At 41.5% G+C, this 18,802-nt stretch overlaps 1 protein-coding gene across 1 annotated transcript in view; it reads left to right on the top strand.

The window, feature by feature from the left end:
• svep1 (sushi, von Willebrand factor type A, EGF and pentraxin domain containing 1) overlaps positions 1 to 18,802 on the top strand; it is a 110,944-nt gene that overhangs the window by 23,578 nt on the left and 68,564 nt on the right. The window contains 2 exon segments of the mRNA XM_030753238.1: positions 7,079 to 7,334; positions 8,808 to 8,984. Coding sequence (XP_030609098.1) covers positions 7,079 to 7,334; positions 8,808 to 8,984 — 433 coding nt within the window.

Below are 18,802 nucleotides of genomic sequence, written 5' to 3'. Positions count from 1 at the left end.
TTTGACAATAACAGGAAACCTATCAGAAACGCAGAAGATAAAATACATGTGAGGAACAGTTTGGATCTGGAGAAGGATGGAACACCCTGTACATGCTCATACATCATTCACTCTTACAACCAATTTTCCAATCATTGTAACACGAGAAAAAAAATTCCTGCTGAATGCTGGTGTTTGTTGCTACAACTCTGCAGTTTTACAGATGTTAGGCACACACACTGTGCAGGGTGGTTTATTTGTACTGCCATTTCTGCAGTGTAGTAAGTGTCGTTCATTGTATGGCTTTTCATTTCTTTACTTTTTTATACTTTAGATACCTCTAAATTTACAGTACTGTGCAAAAATTTTGAGCCACCTGTCATTTCTATATGTTTTGTTTCCAAGGAGCCAGACTTGTCTTCACTGATCATAGTCCATATATGAATACATAGAGAATTAAAAGAGGGAAGTGGTGAAAGTGCTCAGTGCTCTAGCAGCATAACTAAGGGATGGTTCAGGGTCAACTATTCCCAGCCCTGAATATAAGTTTCATCATAGAAGAAAGGTCGAAGCGTCAAAGAGTTAAATCATAAAATCAGAGAAATTTTCTGTATCCCAGACCAGAACTGGGAGCTGGATCCACAGGAGAGGGGCCTGACAGCTGAGGGCTTTGCCTCCCATTCTGCTTTTAAATATACAAATAATACAAAAGATCAGTAGCTGTGTTAACATCAAACTGTGCATACATCAGTGCAGACTTTGTTCCAAAGCAAACCATACACATTTCATTGAAGAGCACGAACCATTTAAAAAAAAAACAAAAAAAAACTTTCTACTTTAACCCCAAGTAAAGCTTTTTAAAAATGCTTCAGAGGAAAGCTGTTTTTGGAAGCCTGTAGCTTTCCTTCATTCCACCACAACTTTGATTTAGCAAGTGATATTAACCTCACACTGCCAACACAATTAGATGATGACGAAATTAGATTTATGAGACAGATTGCTCTGAGGCAACTTTCAAGTCCCTGCACGCTGTTTAGCAGACAAGTTTAAAGGTAGGAAATCAATCTAAAAACGTTGTTTAAGAAGTTTAACAAATGCTGAGTGTAAATTACTTCATTTGCAATTCACGCTGTAGGCCAAAAAGTCATATCTATGGGTGTGAGCAGCTGGTTCGCCTGTGTGGAAATCAATCCCATGAAAACAGGTTCTGTGGAATCAAACTGCTGAACCAGAGATGACGAGGCATGAAAGAATATGTGAGAGGCTTGGAGAAAGGCGTTGGACCTGCCTGAGATCCAAATAAGTGAAGTACTTGTGCTCTCAAGTCAAAGCATTTCAGGATTCATTTGCATTCAAAATGAGACCCAACCACAGGTAGCAGTTAAGATATTTTAAAATCTGAATCCTTTAAGGAGGCATGTTATGGTTTTGTATTTCTGTGAGGTATAAATGCAAACAGAAACAAGATTATAGGACTAACGAATGAGTGATTCAACCAAGACAAAAAAAAAAGGATTGCAAGTGGCCTAGTTTTTCTGAAATATCCAAAGTATGTGTCCCTGAAATGTTGCTCAATAACACCAAAGTTGAGTCTGGTGTCTGTGATTGTCTGTAAATGTGTGCATGTTGTTCTACTGGGCTCCTGCAGAAATGTTGTTGTTATTCTTACCACCAAAGCCAAGAGCAGATAGCCTGTCAAAACAAGCGATCCAACTTCCGACCGATGGGGAGACAGCTTTCCGAACGGATGCAGTTGGATTGCTTGTTATTGTCCTCTGTGGAATGCCTGCAAATAAAGTTTTTGTTTTTGGAATTTGGATCTCAGGGACAGATTGACAGATTACAACACAAGCTTTCACTTTTCAACTTTATCAGTCAACATATTTATGACATATTTGAGAGACCCTTTACTGCAAGTGCTCATTTCCATGTGGTGCCCGATAGTGCGAATGCAGAAAGAGTCATTAACCAGCTCTACTCAGAACCAGGTGGGTTCGTGCTCTGATCAAAGTCACGGGATGGGGCTGATGGGAGGACAGCAGCATGGTGGTGAAACTGGGGTCCTCATTTAAATTCAGGATCGCTGCCATGCATTTATAAAGCTTTGATTAACAGCTGGGGTACCTTGGCACCATCGTTAGCCCCTCAAGGTGTGGCAATATTTTGTAGTCTCTTCTGCCAAATGCAATGAGGTGCCTGCTTTTGAAGTTCTAATCATACAAGCATCTGTTCAGGTTTTATTTATTGGCTTTATTTAAATCACTAGTTCATCTGCAGGTTTCCAGCTTTGGAAATGAGTATGAAAAAGGTTTGCATTACACTGTAATAACATGCCAATCACAAGGTTGCAACACCCTAAAGCATACCCTGTTTTACTGTCTGATTTTACTGACTTTACTCTAAATGGGATCCTAACTTAAAATATATCATCCATCCACCCAGCTATCCATTTTCTGCCACTTATCCCACCTCCTCCAGCTCTCCCGGGGAGGACGTTGAGATGGTACCAAGCCAGCTGAGAGCTGTAATCGCTCCAGCACGTCCTGAGTTTGCTGCGGGGCCTCCACCTGGTAGGACATGCTCGAAACACCTCACCTGGTATGCATCCAGGAGGCATCCTGGTCAGGTGCCCAAACTCTACTCTGAGTGCCTCCTGAATGACTGAGCTCCTCACCAAATGTCTAAGGGAGAACAGCGGCACCCTACAAAAATCAACATCAGTTTGCTTTCAATAAGATTTTTAGGTAGCCATGGAGACCATAAACTCATCAGGAAAGGAGGTCACAAGAGCCGAGTAATAACGTTTAAAAGAATTAAACCTTCGCAAGCTGGATTCTGATGGAATTGGACGTTCAAACTCCAAGTATAATGGCCTTATAGCACTCTAACTTCAACTTAATTCATTTTCAATTAATTTATTATAATTAAACATCCACATACAGCCAATTTAACCTGTGAAAGCTGAACAGACCAAACAAACATAACATATATGCATATATACAAGTGGAAAGTAAGGAAATGCAGGGAAAATAAGAAAGATATTACCAGAAGCTGGACACAGATACGTGATTCATGGACAGAGCACTGATAGATTCTGCAGCGTAATTCACATGCACAGTGGAGCAACTCAGATACTGTATACAATATGGTGAGGTTATTCTGGAAAACAGTGCCTGGTGGATGATATGTCTGCGTGTACAGTGTATGTAACAGAGAATATAGTTTTCCTGTACATGGCAAAAAAAAAAAAAAAAAAAATCCCCAGCTCCACATATGGGCTGTGCATCTCTTTCTTTCATTTTGCCAAAGTTTGAGGCGTTGCTGGAGAGGAGATGGATTCGCTGCTCTTACAACTAATCCCCCGAGGCCTGTTGGTCCCTTCACTATCACCGCTGCTTTGACAGATAGCACTGGCCCTGAACCAGATACACTTTAACTGTCCCTCTGCTGCCTGCTTATTATCTCTTTGTTGGAGCTACGCCGGACGCCATTGAAGGCTCTGCCAGAGTGTAATTGAATAAATGCACAGGGTGTACAACACAGAGAAGCCTCTAGCTGACATATAGCTGTTGAGGGTTTCTCCAAAGCATGTGAAGCATGAGACGAGTTGCTCCAATAGATTATGTGACACTATAAAAATCCCCATGCAGTGCGTTTGACGGTGCTTATTTACGACGTCTAGTGCTGTCATAGCGTCGGATCAGTGTTGCAGCCGCAGGCGGTTTCGCCTTTTTTTTTTTTCAGTGCTAATCAGTGTTAGGTTCAAGAGTTTACTGAAATTAAAAAAAAGATTTTTAATAGGGCCGTTGGAAGTTTCTTGATATTTAGATTCAGCACAGTTAAGACTGTAAGCACAATGATCTCATTGTTTTATGTAGGTTATTACACAGATTAAGAAAGAGCAACATTTTAAAAACTTGAAGCTAGACTTGGATTTGCCCAGACTTTTACAACTTGTTGGCTTACTCTCACACATGTGTCAATCTTTGAAGCTTAAATTCTATTATTTCAATCTTTCTTTCTTCCCCCCTGTTTTATTAGAGAATGACTGCTTTATTATCATGCTTTTCCCCCCATGCTATATCAGGGGAAATATGTTTTCATGAGCAAAAACAGCTGCAGTCTATATCTATTATAACTATATTATCAAGCAGAAGTGCATTTTTTTTTTTAACCTGCGCACACAAAAAAAGTGCTTTATTTAGCAGCTGTTGATTAGTAGCACCTGTGTTCGTTCCTATTCATAAAATATCATTTTGCATCATTATCTGCAGCTCTCTCTGCTGTATGCCTTTAGTGAGAGTTACTGTAAAGGGCAGCACCTTCCCACTCGCTGGCTCCTGTGGTCGACTTTATGTTAATACTCTGACCTAAACTATGTGGAGGGTATTATTAGTGGGTATGCATGCGTATGCTCCATTTAGTGGCATCTCCACAGTCGCTAACACCAGCCACTGACTCGAGGCTAACATAGAAACCACTGTGGCCCAACACCAGTTTGAGCAGACGACTAATAAAAGACGCAAAAAAATATAGCTAAGAGTACTCGCTAATGCACATCAGCTTTTTAATTTGTTTTGACACGAGGAGTCTTAAAATGTTAACACTTGGATTCACGCAACACCTTGCTGACACCCGGTAGGGGCCATGGAGGGTGACAGGCTGCCAGGGTGCGCTGACAGCTGGGAGTGGGCGTAGCCAGCCTCTCCGGACTGAGAACCGGAGCAGCAGCTGGATCTTTGAGAATCGGAGAAAGTAACCTCTCCCTCTCATCTATTCTCTCTCCATCCTCCTTTTCTTCCCCTCGCTCCACGGGCTCTGTAATTACATCGCTCCTGCCAGAGCTGCTTGAAGTTTAGCCAATTAGACAATAAAGAGCAGAGCTTTTTCCTCCTGCTCCTCGGCGGTCACACCCTTGCATGTCTCCTCTCTTTTCACCTCACATATTTTACAGTCTGTCATGTTTAGCTCTTACGTCCCATTTGGAGGTTCCTCGTAACACACTTTTCTTTGTTTCCTTTCCATCTTTTTTTTTTCTTTAATTCTTTATGATATGCCCCTGACCTTTCTGGCTTTTAGTAAGTCGGTAAGTGGATATCTGTCCTTCTGACTTCATCTTGGCTCATGCTGCTTCTTTTATTCTTTTATTTCTTCTCCACCTTGTTGCTCCAACTGCTTTTTCCTTTTAATCCGACCTCCACTTACAGCATAGCAAGACCCTTTCAGCTTGGCCTCCACAGCAAAGCGAGCAGATGGTCTGTGTTGGATTTTTGTTCTTAACTCTCGAGAAAATAAAGATATGTTTCTCTAACTTTAATGTCCTGTCTAATTGTATGTGGTGGATTGTAAACGGTGGCTAAAGTTAGTTTGTGAACTGGAGTTGGTGTCTGGGGCGGACACAGCAGCTCGGTTTGTGTTGCCCACTGTTCTCTGGTGGTTTTAGACCACTGGCGAGCAGCTGCATAGTCTGTAGAAGAAGTAATTACAATTGTAGAGATTTCTCCATTTTTTTTTTTTTTTTTGTCCCTCCTCCTCATCCTGCTCGTGTTGCCTGACCTGCTGATGTAGGGTTTTTAAGGAACCCTAGAACCGAGGGCTGTCGTTAGTGGTCTTGTGTGACGTTCTTCGTTATTCAATTTAGTCATGTGACTAAAGATGTAGTTATATTGGGCGCATGCTGGCATGCACAGCAATGTGTGTATTTGAATGGTTACCCTTTAAAAAATATACAGTAAGAGCGTGACTTCATTAACTCAGGCTCAAGTTTCTCTCACTTGTCAACTTAAATTTCTTGGTTTATGAGTGTGGCATCCTGGGAAATGTACTTTCTTGGAGAGAGTTAGATGAGAAGTTTGATACCACTGTCACATCTGCAGGTAGCTTAGCTTAGCATTGAGACGAGATCAGGGGTAAACTACTCTAAAGCTCATTTATATTGATATTATATTGATAAAAGCATCGTGTCATTATATGGGAGCTCTATTCCAGACTCTTAACGGGGTGCAGTTACCATCTCACAGGATTACAAGACTGGAGCAAAATATTCAGATGCACATACTGATCAGCCAGAACATTAAAACCAGCTCCCTGATATTTTGTGGGTCGACCACATAACACCAGTACACCTCTGACCTACAATTAATCAGTTAATAATTAAGTGAGCTGATCATTAACACAAATACTGTATCTGACCTGCTGAAGTTCACACTGAGATACTGCATGGGGAAAATGACTTGTTGATGTTGAGGAGAATGACTCCTTCAAGCTGATAGGAAGGCAACAATAACTCAAGTAACCACTCATTCCTACCGGGGTCCCCTTAGTACCAACTGAGCATTGTTTAAACACAACAGCCAACGAGTATTAAAGGGTGACCACGTTCCATCCCTCTATGACCACAGTATACCCATCTTCTGACAGCTGCTTCCAGCAAGATAACGTCCATGTCATGAAGCTCAAATCATCTCAAACTGGTTTCTTTAATATGACAGTGAGTTCACAGTACTCAAATGGCCTCCACAGTAACCAGATCTCAATCCAGTAGAGCAGCTTTAGGATGTGGTGGTATGGGAGATGCGCATCATAGATGTGCAGCTGATAAGTCTGCAGCAACTGTGTGATGCTGTCATGTCGATATGGACCAAAATCTGTGAGGAATGTTTCCAGCACCTTGTTGATTCTGTGCCCTCCATGCATCAGGCCTGTTCCACTGCATCTTGAAGATAGTTTGGGATCATGGCAATTTGTTGGGCAGTTCAACACATTGAACTTTTTATTATGCTTATTGAATCAATTTGCATGATGCATTGTCCATCTGGGAGGGTCCGCTGTCAGTGAGTGATGCTGATGTGAGTGCATGTATCAAATTAACAGCCACATGAATGCCAGGACCAAATGTTTCCCAGCAGAGCACCAGATTTTGTTGGCTTGTCAGTAGGTTTAACGTGGTTTTAATGTTTTGGCTGATCAGTGCAACGCCCTTGTTTGTGTACTTTTGTTCTTTTCGAGTTTTAAGAAGCAGCTTTGCTGGTTGTTTAAAAAGAACGCTGAGTCAGATTCTTCTTTATTTAATCGTGTAATATGTCTTTTTCTCCAACAGCAAATCCTTCGTCACTCCCGTAGTAATTCCACCAAGGTCATTTTCCTCATCACTGACGGCTACTCTAATGGTGGAGACCCTCGGCCGGTGGCGGCAGCTCTGAGAGAACGTGGCGTGGAGATCTTCACTTTGGGCATCTGGCAGGGTAACATCAGGGAGCTCCACGACATGGCTTCTAACCCCAAGGACCAGCACTGCTACCTGGTGCACAATTTTGCCGAGTTTGAGGCCCTGGCTCGTCGCGCTCTGCATGAAGGTAAGAAGTGACAGAGGAAGATTGCTTAAGCCGCAACTTTTAAGTGGAAGAATCTCAGATTTCCGATGATTATTCAAACATCTTTGACCTCATGTCAGAGCTTTAAGAACATATCGGATCTCGACTCTTTCCCGCTTAACCCGTTTGGTTTCTCAAGGGTGAATTACATCAGACTTGATGTTTTGTTTAATAAAAGTTGTTACCCCATCTTCTTTGAAGCCTGAGTGCGTCCATCACCATTTGACCTGCAGCAATATTTCTTGAATGGTGCTTTCATCCCATTAAGTTTCTGTGCTTTCTTGAAAGGAAGCGGATAATATTTTACATTAAATGTGACAACATACATCTCACATGATAACTTCTGTTTTGTGCTGCCAGCAGCCATTAGCCCTCACTTCAAAACAGATTAGATGCAGCAACACTCTTTTTTTTTTTCCCACACTTGAAGGGAAATTCCCACTGTTTAGTGAAAATAGGGATTCAGTCATGGTTTTAAAACTTAAAATCTCACCATAAAATATCACAGTCGAGTGCAGCACCGAGTGCAGAGTGAGCTGTAAATCATGCACATTGCTCATGCGGGCTCTGTACGACCACGTCCGCAAACACAGTGCCTGAAATTCCAGACATGGCTGCAGTAGTAGAGGCTAGTGAGACAGGATAAGGCTACAAGAATGAAAGCCAACCCACACTGTGCTATCAGCTCAGCCTCCAGTCTGTCTCTCACGGTCTGTCTTGAAGTCTGACCAGCACCTTTGCCAGTAGCAGCCTCAAAGCACAAAGGCAGGTTTTCACATGGAGACACGGAGCCACATGTTGCTTGCCAGCACTTGTGGCCCTGTCAGCCATTTAGCAGTTGCAATAAGAAATAACAAATAAGAAGGCAGGCTAATTTCTAGAAGTAAAATTAAATTTAACATTTAGCCGTGGTCACACCATCAAAGACAGTTTTTTCCCCCCCTGGGCTCAACTTCAAGTTACAGTTCCCTACACATGAAGTAATGTCACAGCGCACTTTTCATTTTAGCCTTTCTTTGTGAGTTCATGTGTAGTTTATACAAGAAAGATGATTTGGCTGGCCTTAAAAGCTGGCTGTACCTTTGTGGCTCTCGAGTGGTGCCTATTTTGATTCATTCAGTCTGCATTTCTGTGGTTAAGATGCCTGTTTGTCTCCGTCTGACAGATGTGTTGTAGCTTGGAAAAAAAAAAGCAAAGCTTGGTCTCACTTTGGAGTTGCTGCTAAGCGTGTTTCTCTTCACAACTTCTTTCCCTTCATATGAAGCTAGAGTTGCTGAAGGTTAAACGGTGCCAAAAACCCCCACTTTTCACATATTTACTTGTCTGCACCAATTGCCCCATCACTTCCAAAATGATGGTGTTTTACCCTGCCGTTAACTCAACACTTGGAAATGTCTTATTCTCAGGCTGTGTAATTGAAACCTGTGCTTCTCCACGTTTGTTTCCCTCCCTCAGACCTCCCTACGGGCAGCTACATCCAAGAGGATCTGTCACGCTGCGCTTCCCTGTGTGAAGCAGGCAAGGATTGCTGCGATCTGATGGCCAGCTGTAAGTGCGGCACACACACCGGACAGTACGACTGCATCTGTGAGAAGGGACACTACGGCAAGGGTCTGCAGCACGAGTGCACAGGTAGGGCATGTTGAATCAGTTTATTATTGGTTAGAGATACTTTCAGACAGCTGTGATGATATATAAAGTATCCAGAAGGCCAAACACTGATGCTGACTGATCCCTCTTAAAAACATCAGGTGGAGCAAATGGGAGATAAACTGCTTGTGACCTAATCAGCTGGGTATTTGCATAAGAGTGTATTTTTCTGTCTTTAAACCTACGAAGCGATCTGTCCAAAGATTATATTCAGTTTGTGAAATAACCCCTAAGATCAAAGTTTAAAGCTTTGCTGTACTAAAACTAAGCCTTTTTTTTTCTTAGACCCCCCACATTACAATCACAGCCTCGGGTTGCTCCTGAGCTCACTAGGGGTGGATGTTAAATAAGCACCCTGTCTGTTTAATGCAGTGTAAGCTTTCCACAGGACAGATCGCTATCACCAAACCCAGTTATGTGACGTAACGATGGAGAACTTAGTAATGTTTGTGTGTTCTCAGGACCCCAGTTATCCTTCACTCACCTTTGACTCCCATTGACTCTCATACTCCCAGGAGGACGCAACCAATCATGCTCCCCACCTTCAGTTTTCCGCCTTTAAATCACATGAAGTTTTTGCATGAATTTCTTTGGTCTCTAAATGCACCCCCTTTCTAAATGCTGTCATTTTTAAAATGAACTGCCTTTTTGTGTGACTCTTATTGCTCCGACTCCCATTTTTTTGTGCGTGTCCATTTGAGGATAAAAACGAGTCTGTTTCATCTGCTGCCAGAGTGCTCTGCCTTTTACCCTCATGTTTCTCGCTACTGCTTATTATAAAGTCGGGCCTCTGGCCTCTCGCACCAACGTCTTTTTAGTTGAGTGCATCAGTGAAAGTTGCTTTAGTGTGTGTGTGTGTGTGTGTGTGTGTGCAACCATTAACAGTTAAATGCAGATGCAAACATAGACATGTCCATGCATATATTAATGAGGTGAAAACATACAGCCTCTTTGATTTGACCCATAAGCTAAATGTTTAATTAAAAGCTGTAAAATGGAAGATGCACATTGTTTTAAAATAAATTCAGTTTGTCTAGAAGAGCAGCTGCAAACAGCCTAAAGTGCACAGCTGATGTGGTGATGTTGGAGAGCTTTCTCTTTTTCTCTTTTGTTCTTCTGAACACAAACATTTACCTTTCCTATCACCTTTCCTGGAATTTCTCAGTGCCCCCTTCCAATCTCCTAATAGGTTTCTACATAATATGATTTAATCTACTCCACGTTGTGTTAATCTCCAAAGAGCAACATGAAAACAAAGGAGTCCTTGTGACTTCAGTTACAATTCAGGGACAGGTCAAATATTTCTCTTTTGGCTAAACATCACATTCAAAGAATCCTGCACTTAAGACCAAAGATGGTGTCAGTCTTAAAACGTTATTTTGGTCAAAGTCAGCAAATATTTTCAGCAGATTTTATCAGTTTTGAGGTTCTGGAGAACGTTACAATTAAAATTAACTCAGAATTTCAAAGTGAAGCTGGCCAAAGAGTGGAAAGACTTTGACGCCATCAGTTAGCTTGATGGCAATCTGGGAATCAGTCAACTTTTCTGCTAACTTGGCTTCTGGGAAAAGGGCAAATTTTCCAGTATAGCCAGCAGATGTCCGGTTCAATACTTCCTATTTGTTGCGGTGGTCATTGTTTACAAATGTTGATAGATTAAAAAGGCCCATAAAAAGCTAACTCACCACGATTCAGTAATTTTGCATCTGAGCGAATACAATTGCTCCTCATTTTGGTGTCCACATGGACTTTTTACCTGAATGCAACCAGAACATGCTCAAACGTGATTGGTCAACAGAAGTCAGATTACAGGTGACGACCAGAAAAGCTTCTGGTACCGAAAATCTCGTTCCTTGCTTACAGATTCTGTGTATTCATATACAAATATCCATTAAGATCAGTGGGGTGACTCTTAACAATCAGAGAAATTTAAAAGGATTATTTAGATTAAATTATCAGATTGAAAGAGAGTCATCTTCCACAACTCCCAGACAGAAATGTTGGATATATCCTTGCTGACCAGAAATGTTGAGGCAGCAGATCTCCTGTATGCTTTCAAACCCTTAAATCAGCTTTTAATTCTTGGAACAGGCCCAAGTGCAGGATTGATAAAAATTTTTGTGGCAGTTCATTAATTTTCTTCTTCTTAAAATCGTCCGAACACACTGCAGACAATCAAGCTAAAACACTTGCCAGCAGCTTGTGTAATGACACATTAATTTGTCTTCCATGTGTCTGCTCTCCGGTCTGTTAAATCTCCAAGTTACACTGTGTAATGTTGCAATTTAACACAGGCGGTCTCTGCATGAGGTTAAGGGTTGATATGAAATTTTTTTTTTTTTACTGAATATGCAATCATCAAAATCACTGAGGGCCCGTCGCACTGTAATTGTTGGAGAGAGGCTAAAAAAAAGACGCGGTGGCTTTGTTAAAGTTTGGTCATCGAGCCAGCTCACCCTTCTCACAGGCAGGACAGGTGGGAGGGATTGAGAAGAAAATCAACCCTGAGTGCACAGCCTAAAGGTAACAATAACAGAAATCTGGAAAACAATCACCTCTAATAATGGGAAACAATGGGCAGCCTTCTGGGTCTCTTCACTCACGTGTTTTCAATCCAGTATTTGATAGCACGCAGAGAAGGAGGAATAAGAGAAATTTCAGCAGCAGAGAAGTTTCAGTGATTCAGAAAGTCAGCAAGAGAACATGAGAGCTGCAGGGAGTAAGAACGAATTCCAAAGTAAAGGGCATCAGTGTCATCATGCCAAAACACACGCCTCCCTAATTCTCATCAGATGTTGTCGAGACTGGAGCCCCCTCTCTGCTTATTAATGCGTTTTAATGATTTAATTAATAGCAGGGAGCGGAGTTAAGAGTTGGCTCAGCCGGCGCGAGGAAGGAAGGACACAGCGAGGCGCTGAAACCGCAACTGAGGACTGCTTCCTCCGTCTGTCTCCGACTCGCCCGTGTAACGCTCTGTCGTGGAGGAGGAGTGGGTTTATTTTGCTGTGGCTGCTTGATTGTCTGTGAGCTGACGTGTACCCGCAGAAATATGTGTCACTGTAGTGTCTGCTTCGGAGACGCTGGCACGCTGAGGCACTATTAGCTGTGTGAGTCTTGGTTTTGTTGACTGGTGCGAAAGAGCCTTGTGTGTTTTTGAACACTGCATTTATTGAAAGTTTTATATCTTCTAATGGCTTACAAGGCTTTTTTTTGGATGTTGTGGTGGCTCCAACAGCAATTAGATTTGCAGTGAGGGGAATACGTAACCAAAAAACATGGAAAGGAAACTTGACAAGCTCCTGCTGCTCTTAGAAAAATCCGGCATTTGTCTTTAATATTATGTTGCTTTAACCTTAATGGTTTTGGCTGAACTGTAGGTGTTGTGTGAATTGTGGGTACATCGTGTGCGTCAGCCGTGCCAGGTCTCTTGAGTGGCAGACAGATGCAGCTATACGCTGCAGCGCCGCTGCCAGAGCTGGATGCTGCCCTGGCTTGCTCGGTACACCAGCGTGGGCTTGTTGTCTTCATTATGAGTTTGCAAGCATTTTATGTTTTTCAAGCTTTGATTTCTCACATTTAACAGTCTTTGACACATCTGAAAATAATATGGCCGTTCTTTAGGCCTGTCAGTGGATTATTATTATCATTGGCTGAAGGGCTCTATTGGAAACGCTATCCAAATCCCTGCAGCGCACAGCGGTGTTGTTTATGAATCTGTCGACAGCCAAGTGAAACAGCCTCTTCCACAAAACATGACTGGAATCCCAGCAGATAGAAACAGATGATGAACCCAGTTCCTGCATAGTTTGGTTTACTCTGACAGGCCAAATAGGACATTGTTGTCTTCCCTCAAATACCAATTCCAGCCCTTCAGTATCAGTATCAGTATCACCGAGGATCACCAGAGGAATGGGGAAGCGGATAAACGGAGTATGAGGCTGAGACGGGAGGAGTTAAAATGTTTTCCTCCTGTCACACATTCTGGCTTATCAGCCTCTTCTGTTGCCTGAGAGAATGACAGGAGCTCTGGACTGTGTTAATGTTGTGTCAGCACAGGCTTTGTTCTGCTCTGGACAGCTCTGCCAGAGATGAATAGAGAAGAGGGAGAATGAGCGAGAACAGAAGATACCATAAAAGCTTGAAGGAAACAAACAAACAAAAAAGTTAAAACAGAAGATGAAAATAATTGCTGGCTGATTTGTGGGTATAAACGGTGTGATTTAAATTATAGTGTGAAATCTTCATTTCACTGTTGGCCAAATCAAACAGAATTAGACTTTTGTATGGTAGCTATTCATACATGAGATTTAATTCTATGTCACGTGTTTTATCGTTGCACTTTGCTGCTAAAATAAGTGAAAAAATGAAGTCCAAGTCTGCATTTGCAATGCATTCTCATCTGTCAGATGCCACTGGCGTCACAGGGATGTGCATAATGTGTCCTTTGGCGTCAGGGTCTCAACACACGAGCTGCAGCAATAGTACACATACAAATCTGTGTGTGATGAGCTGAGAGTGACAAACCTCAGTATAGACACCAAGAGACACCTTTCATCTGTAACAGCAGTGTTAGGCGGTGGCCTGGAAATCTTGCAGACATGTAAATCTAACATGTTTCAACACAGCATGGAAGTACAGTATATAAGGCAAAACAGAGTTTGTATAATTGTATGAACACCTTTAATTCTTTAACACAGCCTGAACTCTCTGAGGCAGCTTTCTTGTCATTTCTTTAAGAAGTCTTCAGGAATAGTTCTCCAGGCTTCTTGAAGCACATTCAAAGCTCTTCTTTGGATGTCGGCTGCCTTTTGTTCTGTTCTCTGTCAACATGATCCCACACTGCTTTAATAATGTTGAGGCCCGGGCTCTGGGGAGGCCGATCCATGACTGATAGTGTTTCACTGTGTGTTTTTCTATCCAGGTGTGATTTTACTGCATTGGCAGAGTGTTTGGGATCATTGTCATGCTGAAAATGAAGCCGTTGCCAATCAGATGCTTTCCAGATGGTATTGTGTGGTGGATCAAAATCTGATTGTACTTTTCTGAGGTCATAATTCCATCAATGTTTTCAAGATCTCCAACACCACAAGCTGAAATGCAGCCCCAAACCATGACAGTCTCCACTATGTTTTACAGATGGTTGTGGATTCTCTCCTGACCTCCTTCATACATATTGATGATGATTTGGACTAAAAATTTCAAATTTGGTTTCATCACTCCATCAGACCTATTTCCACTGATTTTCAGTCCAGTTTTTGTGTAATGTGGCATACCTCAGCCTTTTTCCCTTCCTTAAGAATAGATTCTTGACATCCACCCTTCCACTGAGACCATTTCTGATAAAGCTTCAGTGAGCAGTAGATGGATCAGCTGAAGGTCCAGATGCATCTCTCAGGGCCTGTGTTGGGACTTTGCTGGATTTGTTTTTCCTGTTTCTTAAGGAAATGATTTTCACATACTGTTCAACTGCTGTACCTTTTTTTTTTTTTTAAAGTTTGCCACTTGTCCAGTTTCCAACATTTTTTCTAAGGACACACTGAACACCATGCTGGCATAGGCCAAGTTTTCCACTAACAGCTCTTTGGGAATCACCTTGTTGGTGCAAAAATACTATTTTATGTCTGTCAAACTGTATTATCTTTGGTATTATTCATACATTCAACTAAAGAAATTGGAACAAATGATGTATTTTTAGTAACAAATTACCTAAAGATACAATTTATAATTGGTTCTTTGCTAAGTTGTGTTTTATGTGTAGACACAACACTGGTTCTTCGCTAGTGTTCGGTGCCTTTTTTAATGTTTAAATGATTCAGTGTTAAGTGACTTAACAAACAAACATTACTCTGAAAATGGCCAGGTGCAAGGACCGAACTGAAATGAGTGAAAAAGCAGCCAATGTCCAAAGAAAAACTTTGAAGGACTTTAGAAAGCCTGGAGAACTGTTGCTGAAGACCATTTTAAAAAAAAATAGAGGAAAGTCTGACTGCTTGGAAACAAAATATAGAGAAATGAGGGGTGGCTCAAGATTTTTGCACAGTACTGGACATTAGTGAGAACTTGATCTCGGAGTCAGTTGTACCTTATACGGCAGTCATATACACCTACATCGATCTTCATTAGTAGACAAATGTTCCTGCGGTGCTGTTTATTCAAGCTCAACAGCAAGAAGCACATAAAACTGATTTTATCTGTGAATTATGCTGCTGTTGGTGGCTGTTGAGTATATTTCAGAATAATTTATTGAAGTAAGATGTTTAACCTGACGTGTACTTTTTTAGCTTTTTTTTTTGCTTGCAGCCAAAGCTGATGGAAAAACTTGAACCCTAACAAAAAAAAAAAGCTGAAATACGATTCAAAGCTATAAAAATGCTAGAAAGTGGAACTTGGTTTAAGATTTATGTTGGTCAAATGGTTTTAAAGGTCAAGAGAGAACTTCCTGGGGTTAAACTTTTGTTTGTTTTTCCTTTTTTACTGGCAACAACAGCACAACTATCAAGAAGTCTCTTACATTTTTCTCTGAGTGGATTAAGTTACCCTGAAACACGCACAATATTTATTTCTCAATGGATGTTTGCGATTTGGACATGAGGAAATATTTTTTGGATGGTTACCCTTTTTTAAGACTGTTATCTGGCTTTGAACTGTTGACTGGAATGCAGTGAGTGCAGCAAAACAATTCTTCTGAGCTGATACCACAAGAGTTGCACAATGTTTACAGAATTAAGTTCACAAAAGCCTCTTGATCCCAAAGGGAGACGCGTGGCAGCATTGAGCTTCTACTCGACCCCAAACATCCAAACATCCATTTCTTTGTAGCTGGCCTGTCTGTTGTCTGAGGCGAGCAGCTTTCACTGCATCTGCTCTGTAAATATTTGTGCGAATGGCCGAGAGATTCCTGGAGGGGAAGCCTTGAAGTAGGCATAAACCGAACAGAGGAATTAAAATGACGAGAGGTGGGATTTGCTGAATGTTAAGGAAGACTGTGAGTAAGTGTTGAAATGACAAGGATGCCGAAATCTCTTGGTGAGATGTTGCAATCTTTTATTTTTTTTTTTTGGCCTCCACCTCTTGCAGAGGCCTCCAGTGTCTGTGATGAATAGTCAAAATAAAAAAAGCTACAAGGGATGAATGTTTTTTGTGAACTCTGAGGAATGTGGCTGCGCTTGACACAACATTGGTTATCACTGTCTCTATGCAGCTCATCTCACTTTGCACTGTCACACTAACACAAGTATATATTACGCAGGGATCAACTCATAAGCGCATGCACATGCTTTGGTGTACTTACGCACATCAAAATATGCCATTTTGAAGGATTTAACACAAACCAGTCAAGTCTGGTGCAGAGTTTGTTTATATCAACTGAGGCGGCACAAGCACACACACACATATACTATGTTATCATATCACAATAAAATGGATAAACTTTTCATAACACACTCAAAATATAAGGCTATTTAGAGTTGTGTTAAGATAAAAAGCACACTTCAGAAAGCGTGGAACTGTAGCAGGGTTAAATATATTATGTCAGTGTTAATGAAAAAAAATAGGATTATGCAGGATCTCTACAGTCTGTTTCAATATGACTTTTCTCTCTGTGTTAAGTTCCGACTTGCATGGGAGCTAGACTTTACTGGCAGAGAAATTTCACATGTTCAATTCCAAGAGAAGTTTGTGAATAGTAACCAGGATTTCTACCAGGATTACCAGGATGTGGTCTTATCGCCATCCAAGTCACAATTTCAAACAAACACGTCAACTACAACTACTGAAACAAAACCACTTGGACTCTTCAAGTCTTTATTGAACACACTGAGTAATCTTTTGAAGTCCCAGGCCGAAAAAGTAAATGAACTTTTGCCCTAAGGACTTTTCCAAAAGCTATTTGGAGTTAAGGCCTTTACACAACGGACGCTGTGAAAAATTGACACAAAATTCCAAGTCCTTCAGATGCAAACTTGTCGTGTAACCTACACACACACCGGATGTGTTACATTTGCAAATAATTTGTCCTCATAAAACGCACTGTGAAAAAAATGCAGTTGACATAAAGCGATGGTGTGATGAGGTCCTGAAACAGAGATTCTGGGTTCATCCAACTGTGATAAGAAAGCAGCAGCAGGGAGTGCTTCATGGTTTGATCCCGGAGTTGAAGCTGCATCACGGCCACTTTCAGGATATCAGCATTTGATGCTGGTAGAGTTCTGATTACATCTGAGTAGGCAGAGAAATAAATTCAGTGGCTCGATTGACCCACAGCAGTGTCTAGCTGTGTGTCTGAGAAAATATAGTATAATTTTACTGGTGCCACATCACTGTATATTCAGTATATCGGTGCACGTTTTGAAATAAGACTTGTCCGGTGTGTAAAGGCCTTTAGGTGTAGCCACCTTAACTCAGTTGATTTGCTGTGGTTTGACCTAAAGAGGTTTATTCACTCAAGACATCCTCAAGTGAAAGTACTCAAGTGAAACAGTTTTATTGGAGGAACAGTCCAAAATCCCTCCTAATGTTGAAGTCTTATAAGTGGATGCAGGAATCATCTTATGGAGGTTGGTGCTGCTGGAGTTTCTGCAAGTGACTACATTTAAGAGTCCACTTACATTTTTCTAGCCTGCACTGACTGATTGCTCAGTGAACTCAATAACTGTGTGTGTTATTAGTTTAGTCAGACTGTGTTTGTCTGAAACTAGATTTTGTGGCTGATCAATGCAGAAAGCCTGCTCATTTCAAAGGGTTCACACACATTTTGTGCCAGTAACTGACACTGGCCCTCTGTTTGCTGAATTGTTTGTACTAAAATGTTTTCAAAAGTCAATTTCTACCAGAGGAGCACATTTTGGTGAACACTTCCAACATGTTGCATAAGCTTTCTTATAAAGACTCTCTGTTTCCTCTTGCTGTATAAATCCTAATCCCCACAGCATCAATAACCACAGCAGACTGTCTGCTTCTGTTCAGTTCGTCTGCATCTGTCCAAGTCCTTCTTTCTTAATGTTTTGTGGTGAAAATGGAGTTGCTCAACATGAATCCTGGCTCCGTTTGGTGTAGTTATGAGTGGGGGGGGCAATGCCTCAAACTTCCTGAGAGCAAGAAAGGAAGGTTTTGGGTAGATTCAACCCCCCCCCCCCCCCATTAATTGCTTAAGCTGAATGGAAGTTTAGGTTTGCGTTTTTCTTTGGTGAGCAGAGAGTGGAAAGAGAGGGAGGGCACTTTTTTACCCCAGAGCCGTGCGTTTGCTGTGGTGGATGGACGGAGAGCTTTCAGCGTCTGAGCAAAGACCAGACTGGCTCTGTGCCATACTGAGGGGTGAGGTTGGGGGTCTGCGGTACCGGCATGCAAAGAAACAAACTTTGTCCCAGACTCATTCATGACGGCAGTAAATGTGATGTTGAATAATGACTGTGTTTGAGGGGTGTTTTACAGCTTGTATCATTTTTATTAGCCTTGTTAGCAGCTCTATGGCAGAGATAATCTACTCTCTAGGGATTTACTTTAGATCTCTTAACTTTTCTTCAAGTTACCATCCAGTCAGTTTTCATTTATGCTGTGAAATGTGTACTGAATGAATAGGCTCCAACTTTGGTACAACTAAATGTGGTTCTTTGAATGTGCACGCTAAAGACTCTTCAGTCTCTTCATCTCCACCTTATTAGAATTACAATTTCGTGACATCATGACTTTTTTTTTTAACCTTTTATGAATGTTTTCATTCATTAGAGAATGTTTTACATAAATCCTAAATCAGTGTTTAGTGCTGACATCTATATTATGACACGATTGCTCCACCCTTTCTC

This window comes from Archocentrus centrarchus, chromosome 18, assembly GCF_007364275.1.
Source record: "Archocentrus centrarchus isolate MPI-CPG fArcCen1 chromosome 18, fArcCen1, whole genome shotgun sequence".
Lineage (NCBI taxonomy): Eukaryota > Metazoa > Chordata > Actinopteri > Cichliformes > Cichlidae > Archocentrus > Archocentrus centrarchus.
The sequence above is the reverse complement of the archived record's forward strand: the minus strand, read 5'-3'. Positions and strand labels throughout refer to the sequence as shown.